At 30.8% G+C, this 25,829-nt stretch overlaps 1 protein-coding gene across 1 annotated transcript in view; it reads right to left on the bottom strand.

Moving 5' to 3' along the window:
- Positions 1-25,829, bottom strand: part of LOC148275332 (zwei Ig domain protein zig-8-like) — a gene marked incomplete at its 3' end in the record, with an annotated part of 70,512 nt that overhangs the window by 16,719 nt on the left and 27,964 nt on the right. Inside the window, exons 3-4 of the mRNA XM_088235841.1 lie at positions 22,504-22,586; positions 20,375-20,511 (exon numbers count right to left, since the gene is read on the bottom strand). Coding sequence (XP_088091967.1) covers positions 20,375-20,511; positions 22,504-22,586 — 220 coding nt within the window. The remainder of the gene's footprint in view (positions 1-20,374; positions 20,512-22,503; positions 22,587-25,829) is intronic.

Genomic DNA, 25,829 nt, shown 5'->3' with positions numbered 1-25,829 from the left:
AATGCCCGTTAATCGTAAATAAACCGAATAAATAAATAACTATCCAATGATAGGTCATAAGCCCTCTAGATGCCTAGACTTGTATAATTCTTTCTCTACAACGTTTCATCCCCGTTATAATATGTTAATACTAACAGCTCCCTAGGGAATTGAATCCAATCCGTGTCTACAAAAAATTGGACAAACTCAAAACATTGTTAATAAATCCACCTGGACTAAGAAGAAGTACAAAAATCGAGAAACGTTTTAAAGCCTTGCCGATAATGCAGGCGCAATAATTCAATCAGTTGAATCTTACCCGCATCAATAAAGGTTTCACCACTTTAATTTCATAAACATGAACAGATGGAAAAATTGAAGAAATATATATGTTCAAATGCAGAATGAGGAATGTTCACTGTCTGTTAAGTGGCCACTAGTTCCAGCCAATGACAGGTCATAGATGCCTAGACTTCTGAATTCCTTTCTTTTAAATGTTCTTCACCCTTTTTTTTAATATGTTCATTCTGTGCTAAACTTGTTAAATAAAACATTGAAAAAATACATGTATTTTCGTACAACGCCTGTCAGAGATCATCTAAAGCGAGTTGAAGCTGTCGAATATATTTATAAGAAACGTCTTAGCAATATATCTAATTAATAATTAATTAATTAATTCCTGAAAGTGGATCTTTTCTCTTTTGCAAAAGCTATTAGAGAAATACGTCCTTTACATTTAATAATTTGTCAATCAATCTTTATTTATCCAACTCTTCAAGTATTTCATTCAATATTTCATTTATCTAAATGATTCAATTAAACAAAAAAAAAATAGTTTTTAATCTCTTAGTCTCAGAATTATCGACCATACCGCGTAACAATCGATCAAAATATGTAGTCAAATACACGTTCCTTCTTGTCTCTATATTGTAGTAGCCATGCATACCTTGGAGAAACTCGGTCAGGTAGAGCTAGGAATAATACCTGCACTAATGAATCTTCTTTAATCAAATCTTGTCTGGTTTTTAAGATCGTATCCATCTCACTTTACACTAACCATGTTGACAAGAACATGATAAAACGACCTTATTTAATAGCTCCATATGTTTCGATGTATATTTATTCAGTAATATTTAGTTATTACTGTTAAATCAAAATGGGATTCAGTTAAGTTTATTAGTAAAGAAAATGTGTAACTTTGAAACCGGTCGGCAGAAAAAAAAGTGGTTAAAAACCATTGAGGCATATAGCTATAGTAAACATAAGCGTTCGAAATATGTTCCTTCAACCTGCGGCCAACATGTTCGATAAAACGGAGTTTAGTCAGTTGCGAGCGTTCACCGGATACTTTTCTCCTCGCAATTACTAAAATATCTATACCTACGCTAAGATTCTGCACAAATATATATCGCGCTCAAATCTGTTTACTTCACAAATGCCATCATAAGTAACATTAAAAAAACTTCACTATGCTCTCAGTGCACGTGGCAAACATGTTCCATTATGCTGGGTTAGAGCTCATGTTGGGGAAATCGGAATTGAGAGAGCAGATAAACTAGCCATGTCTGCTATGGTCAAAAAAGTGAGGCTGAACTTGGATGAAGTCCTAATAAGCCATGTAAAGTGGTCCCTTTCAATCGATAAATCCAAAAAAACTCACACGAGACGTAGTATTTTACATGGTCAATATAGTGCAAGCAATTGGTTAAATAAACCAAAGTAGGGAAGAAAATGCCGAACACTCCTCTAGTGAAACGGAAGGCCTGTTGACTACTGCCAACAGGCTGGCTTCTCCTGAATAGTTTTGAGTGGTTTTCTCTCCACATGAGCAAATACTGAGAAGTTCCTGATTGGCCCACATTAGTGTATCCCTCCTGATCTCAACAGTTTAGATACATTTAAAGAAATTTAATTGCAGAAAAATTCGCTTTTGAAATATAAACTTTGTTTATTATAAGTAAAACAACTTCTAAAACTTCAAAACCAACAAGTGGAGGAAAACAAATAAAGAAAAAACTGCCAATAAGTGGATCAAGAAGCTTTTAAGAAGCACAGATAAAGCCAAATCATCTTAAAAGCATGCAGAGCCTATTGACACTCGGATTGCTGCGACAAAGAACCAAGCTGAGCTTCTGAACTGTAATGATACACGAAGAGAGACTGTTTGATTCATTACAGAAACGATCAAGCAGGCTAAGTTATTTAATGGTGGTATTTAGCGGCTTTTGTTTTTTTATGTGTTTAATCTTTGAAACTGTTTATTTTATTTCAAGTGTTGTTTTGTTTATTCTTATTCTGTTTTTATTTTTATAATTGTTATCAATGGTAAAAAATGTTAAAGTTAACTGAATATAACTTCAAAATAAATATATTCGATAAAAGCTTGCATATAACGTAAGCAAGGTAAAAGAAATTTGCATCTATAATAAAAAAATAATTAAAAACTACCATTACGTAACGGATAATCGAATTACGCCGCATTTAATGTTCCAATTGAATACACTTTGCACCATTTGTGACATATTTTTATATAGTTTAAATAAAATCAAAAAGAGATGACACAATAAATAAGATTTAACATAGTTTTTAGTATTAAGCCCGTACAATGTTCCAAAAGTGTTCAACGTCTTGAACGAACATATTATGTTCTCCAAAACAATGTCCATGTTTAAAATGAACATCCATGACTGGATTTTGTCGAAGGGAAGATAAGTGTATAAGATTACTTCTGTAATAAATTACTTATAAGGGTCAAAGCATATTGACGCTGTCTTCATTATTACCCTTATAAGTTTATACGCATATAATTTTTTATTAAACTTTATACTGATGCTTAATTTGAAAATATATATTTAAACTCCTGCTAATTGGAACATATAATCATTTATTAAGCTGTTAATTAAATTAGCATTGTACCTTATTAATGTATTACTGTTATTATTTCATTGATTTTTTTATTTTTTTTACTGTCAAAATTAATTACTAAATGAAACAATTACCGATTTTTTTATTTTTTTTTAATTTATGATAATTATTTTGCTAAATAATGTAGAATCTGTTTCATATTTCTTCATCCCAAACTCTATGATGCCAAGAGCCCTGTGTTAAGTTGGGATACAATAAAATGGAAATTGGAAGCATTATTTTTTTTAAAAATAAAAACCTGTATTAGCATAAATATACAATTAACAATACATGCAGTATAAAAATGGGACACGTAAGGTTGAACTTGCCAAAAAAGAGTCTGGCTCTTGTGTTTGGCAAGTTTACAAAATAACATAAAAAAGAAACAAAAAATGCGAAACAAAATAATTATAAAATAAATAAAAAATTAAACAATTTTTTAAAAATTGAGAAAATATAACACTTAAAAATATTAAAATTAAAAACATCATACAATAGTAAAATTTATTACATAAATATGTATTTCAACAAACGTCTGGACAACACGCTTAATAGTAATATATATCCAGGGACCTATATACGTATAGTGAGTTAGAAACTACCTTGAATATATCTTCTCTTTAAGACCATCGAAATAAATTTGACCTTATAGTCCTATTTAAAATTCCCAACTCACTCTTTGATGCACTTGAACTACTGAGCTCAATAAAATGAAATATCCCAACTAGAAACCTCAGAGAAAACTTACTCTTTCATACCGATAACCATAGAACTAACTGCGGTTTTCATTTAGCTATGCCTAGAATTCTTGGGTCTGCCAACAAACATACCAGCCTTGATTTCTTTGATAACAAGTTGTCTTCTTTCAAACGATCACTGAATCAAATTCAATTACAAATACCTCTCTCCCGCTTTCACTCCCACAAATTTTACTATAAACCATTGAGTCTTTCTAACTTTTTTATAATCATTTTCTATGTATTTATGAGTCGATAAAAATGCCAATTGGGCGTTTATATAAATCTATTCAATATCTCGCAACAGTCTCCTGCAATGATCTCTTCCCTTAGACAAAATCCAAACTTGTACACTTCTCCTGAAAATGTCTTTCATTTTGGAGAACTTAATTTGTTCATTCTGGATATTGAACACTCTTTGAGCCACAAATGGGAAATTTCTGTGAAAAAAAAGGCGTACTTGTTTTGGTATTTAATAATACAAATTACAGGAAAATCTCGTACGAGCATTCTGCTGGGATCTCCTTTTCTTACCAAATAACCACAAATGAGTCAATAACTCGTTTTTTTTATCGTCTTATGTTTAGTACCTTTATAAATTGAAACAATATTACAGATGCGAAAGTCGGGAGATATCATAGCATCACTCAAGTACTAATAATAAAATATATAAGTATAAAATAATAATAAAAATAAAAATGGCAACTTTCCTATCATTTATTCTCCTTGATCTAAATATGAATTTATTTCCTGTACAATCCCAGGTACGAAACCATTAGTATCAACATAAAACACTGTATAAAAATGGAAAATGTATTAAAAAGTGCTCCGTTACTTAGAATGTCGTCTAAATAACAATGTTAATAATTTAATGTTATGTTTCTTCCCATAAATCTTTCCAAAGCGCAGTAAATGATGTACATTCTCTGGTTTATGTCACAACCAGGGTTGCCAACAGCGGCTATTACGTGGGGTTATGCGTGGTAAAAATAAAAAAGACGATGTTAAACTATTTTAATATCAATTTATTTATACAAAACGTTAATTTTAATAATAAAAACAAATTTAAGGCATACACAAGACGAAAAAAAAACATTTGCCGTACAATTTGAATGTGACATGGTGAAATAAAAATATCCAGTTACTCCAAAGTAAAAGGAAACAATCCTCTCTGATATTCCTTTCAGTAACACGAAAGATGTCGGTATCCAAACAGATACGGTAAGTAAATATAAATAAAAACAAACCATCACGCCGTTTCCCCGCAAGTGCAGGCAGAGAGAATAGAACGTTATATTGTCGGTGATACTACAATACCGCTGAATCTGTTTTTCTTATTATGTTTCTGCAATAAATTTGCAATAGGGACTAAGAGTCAATAGTTTTCGATTCAATTTCAAACAAACAACAAAACAAACCATTGCGCCGTTTCCTCGTAAAGGTAGGCAGATTAGATTAGAACGCCACTTCACTTTGTCTTTGCATACATACCTCGCTTCCTCTACATTCATACATCTTCTCTTACACGCACGCCGATTACTCCTAATCTTGATATGTCCATTTTCAAGTATTTTATGGACTTTATCATGCCCCGTCTTTTTCGGTCTTCCTCGTTTTCTCCACTAACATTCGCATCGTTGATCTTTTAATGTGTTTTTTCGCTATCCATTCGCGCTACGTACCCAAACCAACGCAGCACCCCTTTCTTGATTCTGTTGATTATGCATGTCTCAGCCCTACACAGTTCACGGATCTTGACATTTTTGAACCTATCATACATCGTCATCTTCGCCTGAGAAATCGCATTTCAACAGCATTCAATCTACCTTCATATTATTTCTTCCAAATCCCTACTTTGCTACATTAGGGTTCGCAATAGAACTTCAATGTGAACTGCTAGTTTTGCTCCTGCGACAAACATTTATTTGCCAAGGTAGATTTCGGTGCACCGTTTACCCTGTTTCCAGCACTAACTCTCCTTTCAATATCCTTCTCATTTTTTCCATCTCTAGTAAATATACTTCCCAGATGCATAAATTTTTCTACCTGATTCAGAATATCTCTGTTCACAATGATCATGATCTCATATATAGTTGTATTTACATCCCTTTCAAAAACCATTACTTTTGATTTATCAACATTCATAAGCTAATCGCTTCTCTTTCATACATCATAGACTTTTGTTACCAAGAATTTCAGGTCTCCTTTGCTACTAGCAAAATACACGTCATCACCAGCATACAGAAGACAGTTAACAGTTTTATCACACATGTTTGCTCCTATTCTTAAATCTCTAAGTTCTTTCATACAGTTATCGATGAATACGTTGAACAACTATAATAACATTACTCACCCCTGTTTGACTTATTTAAGTATTACAATATTTGAGTTTATACAAATGTTTGTGGACAAAAGACTGGAGTATCAGCTCTTTAACTTTACTAGAATCAACAAACGGAAAAATTTAAGAAATTTGGATGTTTAAACATAGGCGAAAAAGTGATAGTTACACAGTTAAATGCCTAGACTTTCATATTCCCTTCTTAAGGGTATTCTCCATCCCTGTTGCAATTTGTTAATATTACTTAGGTATGGCAAACTACGATGTGAATGACCTATTTACCCTCACACATGCTCTGCCGTCCTTGTACAGTGACGCAATAGCCCTTTTCTGGTTACCATTCACTCCATTCTCTTATAAAACCTTCCACAATTTTTCTCTGTCAGCTGTATCAAATGATTTTTGCAGGTCGACAAACGCGCAGAAAAGCTTTTTCCGTTTTTTTCTGTCTTATTTCACGGAGCAAATATTTGATCAATATATCCTCTTTCATTCATGAAGCCACTTTGCGTATTCCACGATTTACAAGGTGGCTTTATGTGGTTCTTTATGAATTCAATTAAAAAAATTATTTCTTTATACATATATACGAATATTTACAAAAAAAATAATGTATTTTAATTCATACATATGAAAATAATAAAATTTAAATGTCAATAAAATTAGGTATATATAAAAATAATCTCAAATGTCAAAAGTAATATTGTTCAACATAAAGATTGTCCTTCCTACAGGCATAATCATTGGCAGGCTGGTCTTGTATATTGGAATGTGCAACATTAAAGCTCATGCTCTGCATAATTTCAGGGTTGTCAATAATACCTGGCAAACATTAAAAGCAAGTTATAAATCGGTGTTTATTTTGCTCGAAATAATAATTCTTTTTTTCATCCATCAGCAGTATTTTTGATTGATTGAAATAAAAAGTATTATATTTACAAAACGCCGTTTAAGTTCATACGAAAAAATATAAATATTTCAAATTGGAAAAATATGTTATTGAGAAAGTTTGATACAAAAAATGTCATGTTATTAAAAGTTTATATTTGTTCTAAATAAATTTATTACTAGATTTTAACACAACAGTCAAAAAATTCAAATAAAGAAGAAACATACCATATACAGTAAATATTTTCTTTTTTGCTTTAATTGTTATCTTGTACATAGCAATCAAAGCAAAAAGTAAGCAACTCCCACATGAAAAAATATTTTATTTTATTTGAAAACATTACATTTTGCACCTTAGGACGAAAACAACTTAACTCAAAAAATGCTTAAAATGAGTTAAGATCATTGAATGACTTCAATGAACATTATCCATTTTTCTGCAATTAAAAAAACGCAACATTCGGGTAAAAATAGGACAGAACCCTTACATCGGTCCATTTTTTACTCATAGAATTTAGATTCCGTGTCAGTACAGAAGCGACGCAATTAATTTTGAGTTTATATTGCTGTGTAAAAGACGCTCACAGACAAACACATAGTGACCGAAAGCCGGTTGAGTCAGTTTTATTCCGATACAAATGGCATGTGTACCCTTTTTTTTTAAATAATAAAACAAACAATTTAACTTTGTAACTGTTTCGTTTTGACTTACCGAAAATCTTAGTGACTTATTTTAGTAAATGTCATTTTATTATTGAAGTTATTGGTAATCTTAGGGACTTATTGACGTAAATGTCATTTCGTGAATAAATATAAAAAATGTGTTAGGTGACCTGATCTGACCTAATAAAAATAATGTCATTATCTATTTTATAAAGTGCTTTTGTTTGTTTTTTTTTTCAATCTAATAATGACTCATTAAATAAATGTCTTATTTAAACTAATAATAATTGGTTTTTTATTATTATTCATAGCTCAAAGCTTTCGGTATAATTTTTAATTCAAACTTGGTACTTACTTCAAAGAATGTGAAGGTGTCACAATTTACATTCTTGTATTGCAATTTCCCAAAAAGTTGATTTTTTGAGTTACATCGTTTTCGTCCTAAAGGTGTGATTTGTTACAGTTACATTGCTTTTATTATTTTATTTGTAAATACAAAAAAATATAACTTACACTTTTAAGTATTTGGCAACCCTAGTTCTAACGCCTGTCCTTATATTTCCTTCATCACCCCAAAGTGCATACTTCGTCAGGGATGATGATGGCATTGCGTCCTTATCACCCCTACCGCCTCTTTAAGGGTTGGTGATGAAACACATTATATTAACACGCTGTTTGTTTCACGGGGGTAACAACCCCTTGTATGGTTAATGGTTAGTACCAAAACGCACTCAGAGTGAAATCTACGTACATTTATAACCAGTACAAATAAATATCACGTATTTCGTCATGATCAACATACGCCTCTCTTAACCTAATAAAGGTTCTGAATTGAAACATTAAATCAATCTCTGTCGAAAATTCTTTTACATAAATTATTTTTAAAAAAAAACAATGAATGACAAATTAAAACTTTAATCCACTTTTTTTTAAAGGACATAACTGGTTTTCTCGCAGTCGCAATATCGTCATATTAATATGATTTACATGAAGTTTAAACTATGGGCAGTGATCTGTGATATTTAAATATTATTATTACGGATTACTTAAATAACGCCATTTTTATTATACAATCTCCCAAGTGAGCTTTATAAAGTGATTTCTTAAATAATTGTAAAAATATATATAATAATTAAATAATAATTTTAATTTATTCCAACGGAGAGGAAAAACATTTTTGAGAAGGGAATATGGAAGTCTAGGCATTTACAGGGCTTATGACATGTCATTGGCTGGTTTAAGTGGCCACTTTACATACTGTGTAACATTCACCATTCTGCCCATGTATAACATTCACATTTCCTCAATTCTTCCATCTGTTGACTTTTGTGAAGTTAAATGTAAATGCCTAGATTTTCATATTCCTTCTTCAAAAATGTGTTTCCTCTCTGTTGAAATATATTTAAATATGAATAGCTCGGTAGGGAGGAAATCCAGCCAGTTTGCAAGCATTTGGACATACTCAAACATTGTTGAATTTATTAATAATTTTTATTGTAGATTTTGAAAACTGGTATTAAAAGATTTTGTTAATGATACAGAATTTAATTAAGTATATAAATAATTTAATTTTAATACACATGATGTGCTTTATAATGTTAGTTTATAAACTAAATATGTATGAATAAATTAGAATATGTGTAAGTGTGTGAGAATATATGTTTGTTTATATATATATTTATATATGTATATATATATATATATATATATATGATTATGCAAGATGTTAAAAAATTCATTTAAGTGCCCCGCTTCATCACAGATTTTCTAGCTAGTCGCGGCAAGTTCACAAGCATATGTTGTTCCTGGTTGTGTCACTATAAGCTGTGTTTGCACTTAATAAATGTATGCAAAGTATTAGTTTAATATAAATAATTAAAAAAATAGAATTCTGGCGGCCTTTGTGTTGTAGTGGTTAAGACGCTTGACTAACTCACTGAACTCTTATATTCAAAATTATGAAAATTCTAATAAATAAATAACTATAACAGTGTAAGTCAGTCTTAAAGCACAAGAGTTGGCCTCTTTTTTTGAGAGTTACTTTTACATATAAAATTTACTAGATGTATGGAAGTAAATTGTATAGAATAAAAATCATTTTACATTTATGAAATATATTGATAAATAAAAAAATAAAACTGTAGGGCTGGCTGCTTTTTGCATAACAACGTTCAATGAGTTCTTTGTTGAGTGCAAAATGTATAAATAAACAAAATGCCGTGTTCCGTAGAGCCCCGTTTAACATTCACGTAATTTTCACGCCTGCTTTTAGAGTCACATTTTAAGATGTCAATTTATTTCCGAAAAGACTGATATGACAGCCGTGATACTATATATCACAAAATACATTAATCTTCCAGTGAGCTTTCTTTGAGTGACTTTCTATGCTTGGTTTTCCTGAAAAAAAACTCTGAGCTATTAAGAAAAAGGGTCACGCCTAAAAACCACCACTGATGTAGATAAGAAACCTTTTCCACCACTAAAAACTGGAAAATTTTATCGATAGTAAAATCAGGTTAACTGGAAAACTAACAGAGATTAGGAAACCTAGTTTTTTTCATCTGGAACAGAATAAGTTCCGGGTGAAAAGTTTTCTTTAAAAAAGTGTCTGTTTTTTTCCCTTAAAAGCTCCGATCTCCTTAACAAAAGAGAACCTTTCAAAGCAGAATTAATGATTCGAGGTTTCAAGGAAAAATTCTGAAAATTCTAAAGTGCAGACCTTTTAACAGCAGATAATCCTAGCATTGTGGACTTGGTCGTATTTGAAGTTTCGTATTGAACATTAAAATAATCTTTCAATTTATGAGTATTTTTTTATAAAATAAATATTGACGTTTTTATGATAAACCTAAATATTTCAATTAATGAATAATTTTCTTTTAATTTGGAAATAATCTCGTCAAAAAATGTGAATTAAATTAGAGCTAGGTGGGGGGGGGGTATATTAATACATATAATATGAAAATCAAATACTGATATGAGTCTACTGAACACATTATTTTATTTATTGTGTATGCAGACAATTGGTAGAATTCCATATTTAATTTGGTAATGTATCCAAAATAAAACAAGTTTATTGGATTATGATATGGAAATGGATATGGAAAATATACACAGGGTATATTGTGACGAGTTTGTTTAAAAATGTCCTAACAAGACGAAATGCGTCTCAATATACCCTTTGTATATTTTATAAAAAATAAAGTAGAATCATAATCCAATACACTTGTTTTATTTTGGATACATTACCAAATTACATTATTTTATTTTTTACATATAAAAACGAAAAAATATCTTACAATTGTTTCGTGTTGTTGGGGCATTTACAAAGAAATATTGCAATAATTTACTGACTTAATGACATTAATTTGAAAATCCTCTAACAAGGCAAAACAATTGTCACAAAAATATCCGTTTTTGTATTGTAAAAATAAAATCAAGTATTCAGTAGACTCAAAGCAGAGCTTGATTTTTATTTAAAAAGTTTAAATAGGGAGTTCTACAAAATAAACGCCAAATCAATAAATATTTTTTTTTTAATTTAAAAAAATGGGGTATATTTATTTGTTTTAGGTAAGTAATATTAACAATTATTTGAAAAACTATTTATTTTACACTTATATGTTTATACATTTGTAGAAAATACTTTAATTTAGAGATAACTCTAATTCGACTGGTTTCGAGGTTACTACCTCATCGTCAGGAATTAAACTAACTTGTAATTTCTTGCGTTGCTATTTATACTGTAAATTATTGTATCATAAATATATTATAAATTAAATTATAATATTAATAAATTACAATGATAATATATATTATAAATTAATTTAATTCCTGGCGATGAGGTAGTAACCTTGAAACCGGTCAAAGTATAACTCTAAATTAAAATGGTTTGTATAAATTTATAAACATATAAGCGTAAAATATCATACCACCAAGTGAAAAATGTTTTTGACAACAATAAAAAACCATTTATTTATTAACAATATACGCAATACTTTAAAAAAAAAAAATAAGTGATATTTTGTTTTTCATACTTTTGGGCACTATGATGCTCTACAATTTTAACACTTCGAACAGTTTAAACCTTAGGACTTCATGACCCAGAGTCTGCGGCATTACCCACGGGACCACACTCCGTCTCCCATTTTTATTAATGTAAAAAAATATTTTAATACACATGAAATCATTATCAGCCCGCTTGTTCGTTTTAAAATTTGAAGATAAATTTTATATATTTATTTTTTCGGTAGAATTGGTTCTGTGCATATTTATCCATGTAATTTAATCTTTCACACTTTTTTTTCTATTTATAAATTGTTTATTTAACTTTAAAATCTTATAAATGCTCGTCTCGTCATTCTTCTACGCTATTTGAACTTTTTAAATTCGTTAAAAAATCTTAAACCTCTATTTTTTGTGAAGATTACTAAATTTTACGTTTTATTAAAATAAAACCACAAAACATAATTGGCAAATCGCACATAAAACTGTGGCGGTTAAATCTTAAGATAAAAATAATTTCTTTTTTAAAAAATATCAAAATAGGTATCAAGTTTTATGATGGTTTCCGATATTAATAATTTTTGCGTTACTGAATGGAAGAATCGAAGAAATATAAATGTTCAAACATAGGCAAAATGGTGAATGTTACACACTGTGTAAAGTAGCCACTTAAACCAGCCAATGACAGGTCATAAGCCCTGTAAATGCCTTGACTTCCATATTCCCTTATTTAAGGTATTTTCCATCACTGTTGTAATTTGTTAATCTTTTCCGTAAGTCAATGACGATACTGCAAAATACTACGATCTGATATATTTTTTAATTCACACCGGTGAAGCTTTTATTTACATAGCAAATACAAATCAATAAAAAACTTGTATTTCACAAAATGAATTAAAACTAATCAATCGTTTTCATTTCATTTTCTTTAATTGGTGAATTCATTTTAGATTTTCTGCGTACTAATTTACAAAACAAACAAACAAACCATCACGCCGTTTCCCCGTAAGTGTAGGCAAATAGGATAGAATGCCACAACACTCTATCTTTGCATACAGATCTCGCTTCCTCTATATTCATACATCTTATCATGCACGCGCGCCGATTATTCCGACTTTTGACATGTCCATCTTTAAGTATTTGTTGGATTTGGTCATACCATATCTTTCTCGGTCTTCCTCTATTTCTGTATCCATCAACATTTGCATTGTTAATATTCTTAGCCGTTCTCTCGCTGTCCATTTGTTGTACATGTCCAAACCAGCGCAGAGCTCCTTTCTTGATTTTGTCGATAATGCTTGTCTCAGCCTTACATAATGTACGGATCTTAACATTTGTGCATCTATCGTACATAGTTTTAACATACATTCACCTGAGAGATCGCATTTCGACAATATTTAGCCTACTTTCATCCCGGTTTTCCAAGTCCATACTTCGCTCCCATACATCAGGGACGGGACCAGGACTCCGTTGTGAACTGCCAATTTTGCCTCTTGTGACAAGCATTTATTTGCCAAGGTCGATTTAAGTGCACCGTTCACTCTGTTCCCGGCACTCCCCCTACTTTCAATATCTTTCTCAGTCATTCCATCCCTAGTGAACATACTTCCCAGATACACAAATTCCTCTTCTTGTTTTAGTATAACTTCATTCACAGTGATTTCACATTTAGTCATACTTTCATTTCTTTCAAAAACCATCACATTCGATTTATCGACATTCATCAGCAAATCGCTTCTCTTGCATACATCGTTAACCTTTGTTACCAAGAATTGCAGTTCCTCTTTTTTGTTAGCAAGGAGTACAGCATCGTTAGCATACAAAAGACAATTGACATTTGAATCACCCATTTTTGCTCCCATTCTTAAGCCTTTCAGTTATTTCATGCAGTTATCGATATACACGTTGAACAGCCATGGTGACATAACACATCCCCGCTTCACTCCTTTATGAATGTCAAACTACGATGTGTATGATCCGTTTACCCTAACGCATGCTGTGCTGTCTTTATACAGAGAAGCAATAGCACGTGTTAGATTTCCGCTTACTCCGTACTCCGATAACACCTTCCATAATTTTTCTCTGTCAAATCTATCAAACGCTTTTTGCAGATCGACAAATGCGCAGAAAAGCTTTTGGTTTTTAGCAAGAAATTTCTCTGTCATGTTTTGTTAAGCAAATATTTGATCCATACATCCTCTTCCATTCAGAACTCGGTCATAACTTCCATTCATAACTTCCATTTACAATTCAGTACTGATTTTCGATTACAATATACGTATAAGCTTTTCTTCTTGGAATCCAAGAGTAAAAATTATATATTTCACAAATCGCTCTAGAGGTTTGTAATCTCGACTTGGATCGAAAGGTCGCTTTTATCATACCTAAAGAATATTCATGTATGTTTTCCTATTTGCTGACATAATACGGGTCGAAAGCTCGACCGCGTTTTAACTGAGCTTTTAGCATTTTGACACGCTTTTGTAAAGTTTTGTGCGAAAAATTGAAATTTAATATTTCGTACATATTTGTTCACAAAACATTTATACTTGTACATGTGTATATAATTTTTAACCCCTCTATGATCGAAAATTGGAAAAAATATTTCGTTTGAATATAATTTTTGTCGGCCTCGTGGCGTAATGGTCAGCGCGTTTGCCTACCATGCAAGAGGTCTCGGGTTTGATTTCGATATGGTTGATATGAAATATTTATTTAAAAAGGTGTTTTCGCACTAGAATATTATATAGTCCCTGGACTGGTACCTGAAGCGTAAGACTGATCACCTTACCTTCATGTAACAAAATTGATCGAGATCGAGAGTGTACCAATTCAGTGCCCTATGCACTATTAGGTGCGGAGAGGGAATAATGATGATGATATAATTTTAACGGTAAAAAATAATGCTTTTATTTGTCGGGTGATTTGGATCATTCTCCACTATGAGTTATAGACAATCGACAACAATAAAAATATAATCAATCAACAGCAGTTGTAGGTTATTAAGTATCTACAATCTTATATTTACATATTTATTATAAACTACAGATTACTAAGTATTATAGTGTTTTTAGTACTTATAAAATAGTATTTACATTTAAACTACCAGTCGGAAGCAATACAATAATATTCTTACCGGAAAAAAAATATTTACCATGCAAATTGTTGCTTAGGACTAGAAAAAGGTTTATGATGTTTTAACTTATTTATTTTTTAGAAATAAACAGTCAACAATGATAAAGTAACATTAACAACAATAAAGTGTAAAGAGAGGCCAGCAAAGTTTCTAAATAAGAATCATACATATTATTAAATTGTGTTTTAACAAAAGGGTGTGTTTATGTGTATTTGTATGAGAGTAAGTGTAGTTGTGTGTTTATGTGTATTGGTGTAGAAGTAAGTGTTCAGGTGTGTGTAAGTATAGGCATCATTAAATAGTACACTGGATCATATCATAGCTAGAAATAACGAGTTTTAATTTATTTTTAAATACATTCTTACGCCATTGTTTTAAACCCTCTTAAAATAGTACAAAGATTAACTATTAAAGTTATTTTAAAGAAACCCTCAACATTCAATACGGAAAGTCTATTTAAAATATTTAAGGTTCATACAGTAGACACTATTTATAAAATAAATGCTATTATACAAATATATAAAAAAGAAAAAATAAAAGAATTTGAGAATGTATTATTGTTTTATGTTTTTTCTTTGTATATCCTTTGTTTTTATTTTTCCTTATGTACTCGTATTTAAAATTATATAAACTCTTATAATAAACAATAAACTACTACAACAGCGTAAGTCACTCTCCGAGCACAAGAGTTGGTCTCTTTTTTGGAGAGTTTCAGTGATAACATTGACTAGATGTGTAAAAATAGATATGTTTAGAGTTTTAAAAAAATCATGTACCTTTTATGAAATTTATTTATAAAAAAAAATTACAATAATAAAAATCAAAGGGCATGTCAAATATATCAAAAGATAAAAGAAAAGCATTATAGTTAGAGCAAGAACGATAGAGGAAAAAGTGTTGTGCATAGTTAGTGCTACAGACTGGCAGATGGAACAAATACTTATTACTTGTCACATGAAAGGGGACATTAAGATGAATTTTGGAAAGTAGGCTAAAAGAGTCTTCTTTAGTTTTGAATAATTTATGTAAATAGCATAATTCAGATACAGTGGTCTATTTTCAAGGGTAAAAAATCCGTTTTTGTTTGGCAAATTGGCTGTAAGTACAAAGTGTTTTATTGTTTTTATAATCTAGGTATTTAAAAAATTTTCGTTGAACATTTTCAATCCTTACTATGTTTGTTATGTATTGTGGGCTCCACACAACGGATGCAAACTCTAAATTACTGCGTACAAAAATTTTGTATAAAGTTTTTAATGTATTTGGTTTTTTAAAAGGTTTGTTAATTCTTAAAATGAAGCCCAGCATAGTTATGATTAGTCCAGGTTATGCAGTGAACCAAATTTAACAACAAAAAAAAGGTATTTTGTTATCAAGTTTCTTCTTGTTTCTCTCTTCCTCTTCAATTCGTGCCTCATGTCTGAGTATGGTGATCACGCCTGACTCTAGACACGGCTTATCTGTGGTCATTCTCCCTTAATCCGGAACTGTCTTGTGCTCTTCCGTAAGCATTCGCCAGTGATAATTCTGATAATTCAATGACTGTGCCGTCCCATCTTGTCGGTTGACGTCCACGCTTGTCTTTTCAAAACTTCCTAGGAGGATTGTTCTCTCCAAGCTATCAGAGTTCTCCCTGGAAGTTTGTCCATACAACTGCAGAAACTTCTTCTTGTATACTTGGAGGTTTATTCTGTTACAATTTTGTTCCGTCAATTTGTTTTTTAGTCATGTATCAATCTTATTTAAACGTAATCAAAATCGTATTTCGCTCTCGTTCACTCTTGAACGATACGCATGAATTTACGAAACGAATAAATAAAATAAAAATAAAATAAATTTAATTTAATTTAAAAAATAAAAATAAGGTAAAAATGAGTCAAGTATAATTGAAAAGATTAGGAAAGGGTATCTGAGATGGTTTGGTCACGTAGAGCGAATGGATGACAAAAGAATGGTAAAACAAGTATATATGGCGAAAATGAACGGCAACGTGAGACGAGGACTACCAAGAAAGACGTGGCATGATCAGATAAACCAAAATCTTGAGTCTGGTCATGTCAAAAGCAGACAGAACCGAAGGGCGTGTATGACAAGATGTATGAATGTGGAGGAAGCTAGGAATGTATGCCAGGATAGACGTGTGTGGCGGTCCATTTTCTCTGCCTACCTCTACTGGGAAATGGCGTGATGGTAGTAGTAGTAGTAGTTACTGTATAATGTTTTATTTATTTCATTACCCGTTAATCTACAATACCTTAGTTGTACAAAAGGTTATTGTCTAGTTGTGTATCAAATTATGAATTTCACTTTTTGAAATCTTTTGGGTGTTAACATACGTTGTTTTCGTTTTTTTTTTTTTCAAATTTAGCGCACTAAATGATAAAAGTAATATCTATATCATTCAAAGGAAAATTTTATTTTCCTCAAGACATCATCATCATTTTACAATAAATTTGTCAATGATGTATTCTCCTTATTTGTTTTAACTATTATTCCTTCAATTGAGCCAGAACAGGAGTTGTAGAAAACGCTCGCTTTTGTCTACTTGACATTCCATTTTAGAAAGTTGTAATCAAATTAAATAATATATTTAACGTAACGGCGGCCTCCGTGGTGTAGTGGTCAAGACGCTTGACTCACATACGAAAGGCTCCGGGTTCGATTCCTGGGTTTTCTCAAGCCTGGGTGTTCTGTTTTGTAATTCACCACTGTAATTGGGCCTCCTGGTCTGTTGTGGTGCAGTAAAAAAATAAAATTAAAAAAAGCAAATAAAATGTAAAACGGAAAATTTAATTTCAAATGACGTATAACTTTTACTATTTTGTTTGAATTTTGGTAGTTATTTTTTAATTTGAAAAGAAAACGGACACTTATGATAACACTTAACATGTCCATACCTACATATTTGTTAATCAAAATATGGGTTTATTATTAAGTTTTTCATATAAAATTTTGCTATCATTTAATAATGTGCATGCTTTTACTTGCTATTATGTTGTATCTCAACGCAATACAAGGCTCATGGCCTCATAGAGTTAGGGATACGTTGTTATTTTTTTTTGTAATATAAATGTATTTATAAAAATTAAATAAAATAAATAAATATTTTTATTTTTTGAAAGGAATAACCCGCTAATCCTCCGCCAAAAAACACCCAGACCAAATGAGAAAAAAAAATCCTTGAATTTTATTTCTTGCAACTGGCGGGCTTCGAACCCGTGACGCCTGTTTCACAGTTGGCCGTCTAACCAAGTGCGCCGCGGTGCCTCTCCTATGTAGGTATATTGTTTTTTTTTTTTTTTTCATTTTTTTCTCTTAACTATTTGTAAATTGATATGATAAATAAAATAAATTAAAATGATAAAGATAGGCTGGAGAATGGGCTTATCCAAAGACCTATATACGTATAATGAGTTAGAAACTACCTTAAATATATCTTCTCTTTAAGACCATCAAAATAAATCCGACCTTCTAGTCTTATTTAAAATTCTCAACTCACCCTTTAAAGCGCTTGAACAACTGAGCTCAATAAAATTAAATATCTCAACTAGAAACCTCAGACAAAGCTTACTCTTTCATACCGACAACCATAGAACTAACTATGGTTTTCATTCTCCTATGCCCAGAATTCTTAAGTCTCCCAACAAATATACCAGTCTCGATTTCTTTGATAACAAGTTGTATTCGTTCAAACGATCACTGAATCAAATTCAATTTTAAACACCTTTCTCCCGCTTTCACTCCCTCAAAGTCTACTATATACCATTGAGTCTTCCTACTTTTTTTATAAAAAAATTATATGTGTCAATATGTCCTGAAAAATTCCCATTGGGCGTATATATAAATAAATTAATAAACATAAATAAAAAATAAATAACCTTGCCGATTTATTGTACGTCATTGATGGATGATTTTTCAAAGAACAATAAAAAGGTTTTTTTGGTGATTTTGGGATTTCGTTGAAAATCTATTATAGAGAGAAAAATTTGGACAATCTCAAAACATTGTTGATAAATCCACCTGGTCCAAAAAGAAGTATAACTATTGGAAAAAATATTTTCAGGTGTTGCCTATTATGAAAGTGAAATAATTCAATCAGTTGAATCTTACCCGCAACAAAAGCTCTTTAACTTCACAAACGTCAACAGATTGAAGAGCCGAATTAATGTAGATGTTCAAATATATATAGAATGGTGGAAGTTACACAGTCTGTAAGGTGGCCACATAAACCAGCCAATAATATTTTATTTTTATTTTATTTATAACTAATATCAACAGTAATACATGTAAAAAAATATGACAAAAAAAATATACAGAGAAAAATATTAATGACAGATATCCACAAAAATACATAAAATACTCGTACAATACATGCTAGTGTGTTTTTTTAGTGTAAGTGTGTGAAAGGGTGGGTGAGAGGGTGTTATAATGGAGTGAGGGTGAACATGTGTGTAAATATTATTGCACAAGTGTCAAAAATAAAAAAATATATATAATATTCAGAATTAGAGATAAAATTAGATTTTATTATAGAAACGAAATAAAGAAGCACATATTATATACCTTGTTTTTAAAACTGTCTGAATATTTTGTGAATTATCTCTGTTTATTTAGTTGGTCTTCTTTATTTATTCTCAAATGTAAAAACATTTCAAAAAAGTTTATTATTTAGGGTCCTCGTCACGGGTAACCCCAGTGAGGTCACATTATTTTTATTATTGTTGATAGTTTGTAAGAGTAAAACATAAATAAATATAAATAAATAAAAAATGACAGGTCATAAGCTCTGTGGGTGCCTAGACTTCTATATTCCCTTCTGTAAATTGCTATTCATGTCTGTTGTAATGTTAGTATTATTAAGAGGTTGGGAAGTGAACGATATATCTTTATATATGTAATGCCTCTATACTCGTGATGTCACCGTACTCCTTCTAAACGGCTTAACCGATTTACGTGTGGTTTTCAGAAAAATATAGATCTTTGCGCTGTGCATGTTTAAAGATATTAAATTTTCAATCTTAGATGTAAAAAAGAAGTTTTATGTTAAAAGAACATTTATGTTTTATTCATCGATCGACCAGGGTTGCATTCGAGTAGAATGCGTTTGCAAAAAAATGGAAAAATGTTATTTTTGTCTATAAAAAAGTTTGTTTTTGAATGTTTACAAACGATTTTTGTTTTTTTTGGATCTCAATTAGATTTTTTCCTTAAATTTTTTATAATTTGCACCCATTTATTTCATTTTATTAGATTTTTGGTGACACCAAAATAATATTTAATTCAATACATTTATAAAAATCTTATTCCTACATAAGTACACACTTTTGTTGGTGAGACGACCGGAGCTTAACGTTTGCAAAAAGAACACCATAATTTAAAAAATATATTATTTTTATATTTTGGAACTCAAATATAAACAAGTACCTACTTAAATTCAATACTTTTTGAATATGAACAATTTTTAGTTTTGGAATTTAATCACTAACAAGTACCTAGATGAAAAGTATTTTTCCAAGATAATAGCAGGCAAGCCAACGTTCGGGCAGGACAACGTCTGTCGGGTCCGCTAGTATACATATAAATACATTCTCATTGCTTATGGCATCCCCGAGCTGTTCAGAAGTTATTTATTGAAATATAGATACACACTTTACTCATATTTGACTTCCACGAATTAAACCGAGTCCGAGGGGTAATTACATTACATTAATTAAAAAATACCGTTGACTGTGAGCTGGTGTCTCGATAGGAGAGGAGGGTGGGTGCTAAGTTGACATTCGTAAGTCCCAGAGTCAGAGGCGACTGCTCCTCGCAGAACTAACCTCCAAGTGCTAGGACTCAGAAACTCCACGGAAAATCTGAAAAGTTAAACATGTAGCATTATTTATTTGATACTTATATGGTCTAATCCGATAACAATAGTAACATAAAGAAACAAATGTAAACTTAACAAATTAAACAAAAAGAACATTAAACTGCGTAGCAAAGACAAAAAAGGGCAGTAAAATAATGGTATACAATTTATTAATAAACACGATTTTCTAGAATTCTACTCGTCCATGCGCTTTGTAGCTGCACGACGCGACGATTAAATTGAGTTTCCGTTTGTAAAATGTTGGATGTTTGTAGCACTAACTTTGTGGTAAATTGTTATATTTTAAATAAATATATTTAAAAGATCTATAAAAAGACAAAAGATCTATCGCAAACAATTCCAAGTTTTGTTGAATTGACAAATCTATATATTCTAGACATTGGCATTGGGGCATAAAAACAAAAGTTCCTCTTAGAGGATTTAATAAATAACAGATTTTGACTTCTGGTGACATGCTTGAGAACATGAAAAAAAATCGATTGTAACAAATATGGGATATCACTTATAGCATTAAGTATTTTGAAAATGCATATAACGTCCATCTCAATTCTACGTTTCAAGATTGCTCTATTTCAAAATAGGAATAGTACTCGTATTACCTCTTTGCAATCCGAGCAACAGTGCCTCTTTGCTAAAAAAAAAAGGTGTTGGACTGACTCGATATAGTCAATATGAGTCTTATTGAGTGGAGACCAAATTGGAGATACATATTATAATAATGTTTTTGAAGTCCGTCATTTTTCTATTGATAAACTGGGAGAGGTTTGTTTACAATATTACTAATGTGTTTACGATAAGAGAGTTTACTATCTAAAGTAATGCCAAGATCCTTTATTGACAAAACCATTGAAAGGAAAATGCTTTTTAGTTTGAAGTTGAATTGTTTAAGTTTTTTGTCGGGAGAAAAATATTATTTTACATTTGTCAACGTTAAGATAAAGACAAATAATGTCGCATTATTTATCAAAACAATTAATATCCTGTTGAAAAAAAAAAAATCATTGAGAGATTCGATAAGTTAAAATATCTTGTTGTCATTAGCAAGAAGCAAGAATTGATATGAAAAAAATATTTTCTGCACTTTGCCAACGACACCGAGAATATGGGCTAATATGGTGGTGATTTACTGCAGCTACACATCTTAAACGAATATTTAATGAACAAAAAGGCATCATTTAAATTTTTCTCAAAGTACCAATAAGAATCTCATCTACATCAACTTTGAAAGGCCTTTTATGTGTCTGAGATATGCCTAATAATATACGCTAAAAGTATTATTCCATTCAGACTTGGAGATGGACATCGTCATCCACCTGTTCAGGGACATGAACTTATTACAAGAGGGAATAAAGCAGAAAACAAATTAAAAAAATACATTATTGACTAATGTGTTAAATAATATAGTACAAATATCAGGTTGGTATTAAAAAATCAGAAAGCTTTTTTCGACAACCGCCATGAAAGCTTCATTATAAAAAAAATACCTTAAGTGTGGGTGTTAACGTAATATGTGTCTGTTTTTTTCAAATAAAGAAAACAAGAAAATAGATTATAACTAATAAATCAATCATGTTTTATCCTTATTCGTTTTCTCTTTCATTCCTTCGATTGAATGCAAATATCAACAAATTAAATATCTTATAGAACAGAAAATTTTCTTTTGAACGATGTGTTACATTAAATTTATCATTTTATTTTAATTTTTTAATTTAAAAAAAACTGACACAACTTATGTTAACAACTAATATATAAATATTACAAGCAATAGTAAAAATTCGTCAATAAATTATTGTTTTTACATGCATGTCCCCAAATGGGTTTTTTTATTGTGTAAAATTAAGTCAAATGTGTTTCTTAAATAAACATTTTGCGTTTCTGCGATATCGTAACATATTCAAGACTATTTTGTTTGATTTGAAGACTTCAAAAACGTTTTCGTTAAAAAAATGTATTTAATTGATTTTAAGAATTTTACCTTGTATCAGCAGTATAGGTCTGTTGTCCTATAGTAAGAATTTCCAATTTATCTGGTTCGGGACCTCGTCGTACCCAAGAGACCTGGTAAAAAAGAAAAACAATCATGTAATATAAGAATAAACTTCCAAATACAATTTGGATTCTGATTAAACCCCAGTTTTATTATGAATTTAATACGAAATTTATTGCGGTCTTTTGATATGATTCCAGTTCTATAAAAAAAGTCGATTTCAGGGCCATTTTCAACTAGTAAATTTCTATTATCAATGCCGACAAAATTGGCATTTATTTTGATTGAGTGCAGCTTATTCTATCAAAAGGTAAAAAAAAATATTAAAATAGTACATAATTTGAATTGTCAGTATGTTTACTAACTATCCTAGGTTTAACTTGTTCTGAAATAGATAGCAGTTCTTCAAAAGTTTTTTTATGCGCATTTTATTGAGAATATTATCAGTAAATTACATTCATGAACACAAAATACAAACATTTTATTATTATAAATTTTCGAGAAGAGTAAATTTGAAAAAGACATTATATAAGCATACATAAAACAAGGAACAAAATATTTTTTAAAAAACAATGACATACAAAAAAGACAAATGTTATGAGATCCAGGTTGAATATATGTAAGTATAAGAAATTTATAGAATATAAGTATTTATTTTTTCAATGATTTGTAAGATTTTTAAAAAAAGTTTTGAACGTACAATTAAAATCACTCTGATTCCGATTTTTGTTAACAAGTCTGATTATTCTAGGTCGGGGTGCCTGGAAACCACATTTAGTCTTATCATTACCAAGGAACGTTTTTTTTTTCTGAAGGAACATTAACAGGTATTAGTTGAAAAATTGTCAAGACGTAAAATAAACCATGAAGCACTTTGAAGATGCAGATTACGTTTGCATTATATCGGTGTATTGAATAACTCGATATGTCGATAAAAAGTTTTGCATCGGTATTATTTCTTCTGATTCCAAAATTGTATGCCATTTTTTTTTTAATTAACTCGATGCGATTAATATTAATAACATGTGTAAGAGACCATAAACTAAGCATCCTTAACTCTATGAGGCAAAAAACCTAGTGTTGAGTTGAGATTCAGCATAGTAGAAAGTGGAAGCATGAACATGATTGAATAATAGCAAAAATAAAAGTTAAAAATTATTACACACACATATATTTCAACAAACATCTGGACAACACGCTTAATATTACATAAATATATTCAATATCTTGCAGCAGTTTCCTGTAATGGTCTCTTCCCTTGGGCAAATTCTAAAGTTGTTCACCTCTCCTGAAAATGGAAAAGTTTTAGAGAACTTTATATGTTCATCCAGGACGTTCTTGGGGCTACAAAAGGGAAATTTCTCTAAGCAAAAGTCGTACATGTTTTTTTGATTAAATAATTCAAATAACAGGAACCTCGTACAAGTACTCTGCTGGGATCTCTTCTTATAACTGCATGACCAGAAATGTGTCAATGACTCTTAAAAAAAAAAATTGCAACTCTCATAACAAAATAATCAATTTCATCTTGTAGTCCAATACAGTTTCTAATGATTAAAGTTATCATCAGCAAAAAGCCATAAATTTGTAGCAGAGAGCGCATTGACAATATCATTGACAAATAAATTCAAAAGAAGGGGCACTAGATGTGCACCCTGTGGTACACCTGAAGTGATCATGACATTTCTTTTTTTTTAATGATAAAGGATTCTAGTAGTGCAGTAAATAAACGACAGGAAGGGAAAGGGTATGAATTTGAGGCCGACTGAAATACTGTCAAACCAAAAAGAGCAGGTGAAATTTCGAATGTTACTTAAAAACATGCAACATTTCGTAGTAAATTGATGAGTTTTTGCTGTGGATGAAAAATAGAGATGGGCGTTTCAGTTATTTAAAAAAAGTTGCAATTACAGTTACTGTTCCACAATAGGAAATGTTTCTAAATAACAGTTTGGAGCAGTGAGGGCAAAAAATCTAGTAGAAGCAACTGCTGGAACATTTTCAAAAAATATAATGTTACAAGCCACGCTGCTCGAAGCTGTTATTTGAGAAACTGTTTCTCGTACCATTACTAGTTTTTAATAGAAGAAGGGGAGAGTAACTAACTTTTTAGTTATTTTGGAAAAACAACTGCTTCATTTTCTTTACCACCTCTAGTAGAATAATGATACATGTGCTAAAACACAACCTTTACCCAAAATCACATTTACAATTTTGTTTATCTTTTTCATTGAAGCAATGCATTGCTATCAATATTCTGCGGAATGTTATTCGAGACAATTACAAATTTGACTGAAGGTTACCGCAAAAGCTGCCGTAAAATTGACAAGCAACTCACAATTGTGTCATTATTCCAATATTTTTTCTTATTTATGTAGTTCTGAAATTTGCCCCAATGCGATAGCGACATAACCGCTCTCTGGCGGTAAATAATACGACTACAAAAACGTCATTGTCCTACCATTACCACCATCACGTCATTTCCCCGTAGGGGTAGGCAGAGATAATGGACCACCACATACATCTGTCCTGGCATGCATTCCTAGCTTCTTCCACATTCATCACACATTTATAAATTTTGTCGTATGACAAGATATATGAATGTGGCGCATCAATGTGTACAGGCTCTCCGTTCTGCCTGCTTTTGACATAATCGGACTAAAGGTTTTGGGTTATATGGTCATGTCACGTCTTTTTTGGTCGTCCTTGTCTTATATTTTCACTATAAATACTTATTTTACCATTATTGTGTCATCTATTCGTTTTACATCAGCAAACCATCTCAAAGACCATTTCTTAACCTGATCAATTATACCTGACTCAAATTTATACTCTTGCCTGATTTCTTAATTTGTAACCCAATTGAACTTTGATTTTCTACACGTTTTTACAGGTAAAATGGCCTTTATAAATATTAAGTCATATTTAACTTTTCGAATTTTTCGTACTCGCGTCTTTGTTTTTCGGGACAAACGATATATGGAAAATTATTTACGCAAAAGCCCTATATGCGTAATTAAATAAAATTCCATGAAACACAAGTACATTATGACTTGATTTACCTCCTAATTAAACCCTCACAACAAAAGTTAAACCTCACCTGACTTAACAAGCCGTAAACTTTTTTAACGTTACCTAAGCTGACCCAAGTTGATTAATCCAAATCTAACAACTAAACTAAGAAGTTAAGTAATTAACTAGTTTAAATGTAAAAGTTTTATCTACGTTATAATTGAATAGCTCTACCTCCTCACCTTTTCAAACTGTCTTAATTTAATAACTAAATAGACAAGCTGTTTGTGCAATTCGTTACC

The sequence above is a fragment of the Micrasema longulum genome, unplaced genomic scaffold (assembly GCF_059751315.1).
Source record: "Micrasema longulum isolate JH-2025_06_02 unplaced genomic scaffold, ASM5975131v1 h1tg001458l, whole genome shotgun sequence".
Lineage (NCBI taxonomy): Eukaryota > Metazoa > Arthropoda > Insecta > Trichoptera > Brachycentridae > Micrasema > Micrasema longulum.
The sequence above is the reverse complement of the archived record's forward strand: the minus strand, read 5'-3'. Positions and strand labels throughout refer to the sequence as shown.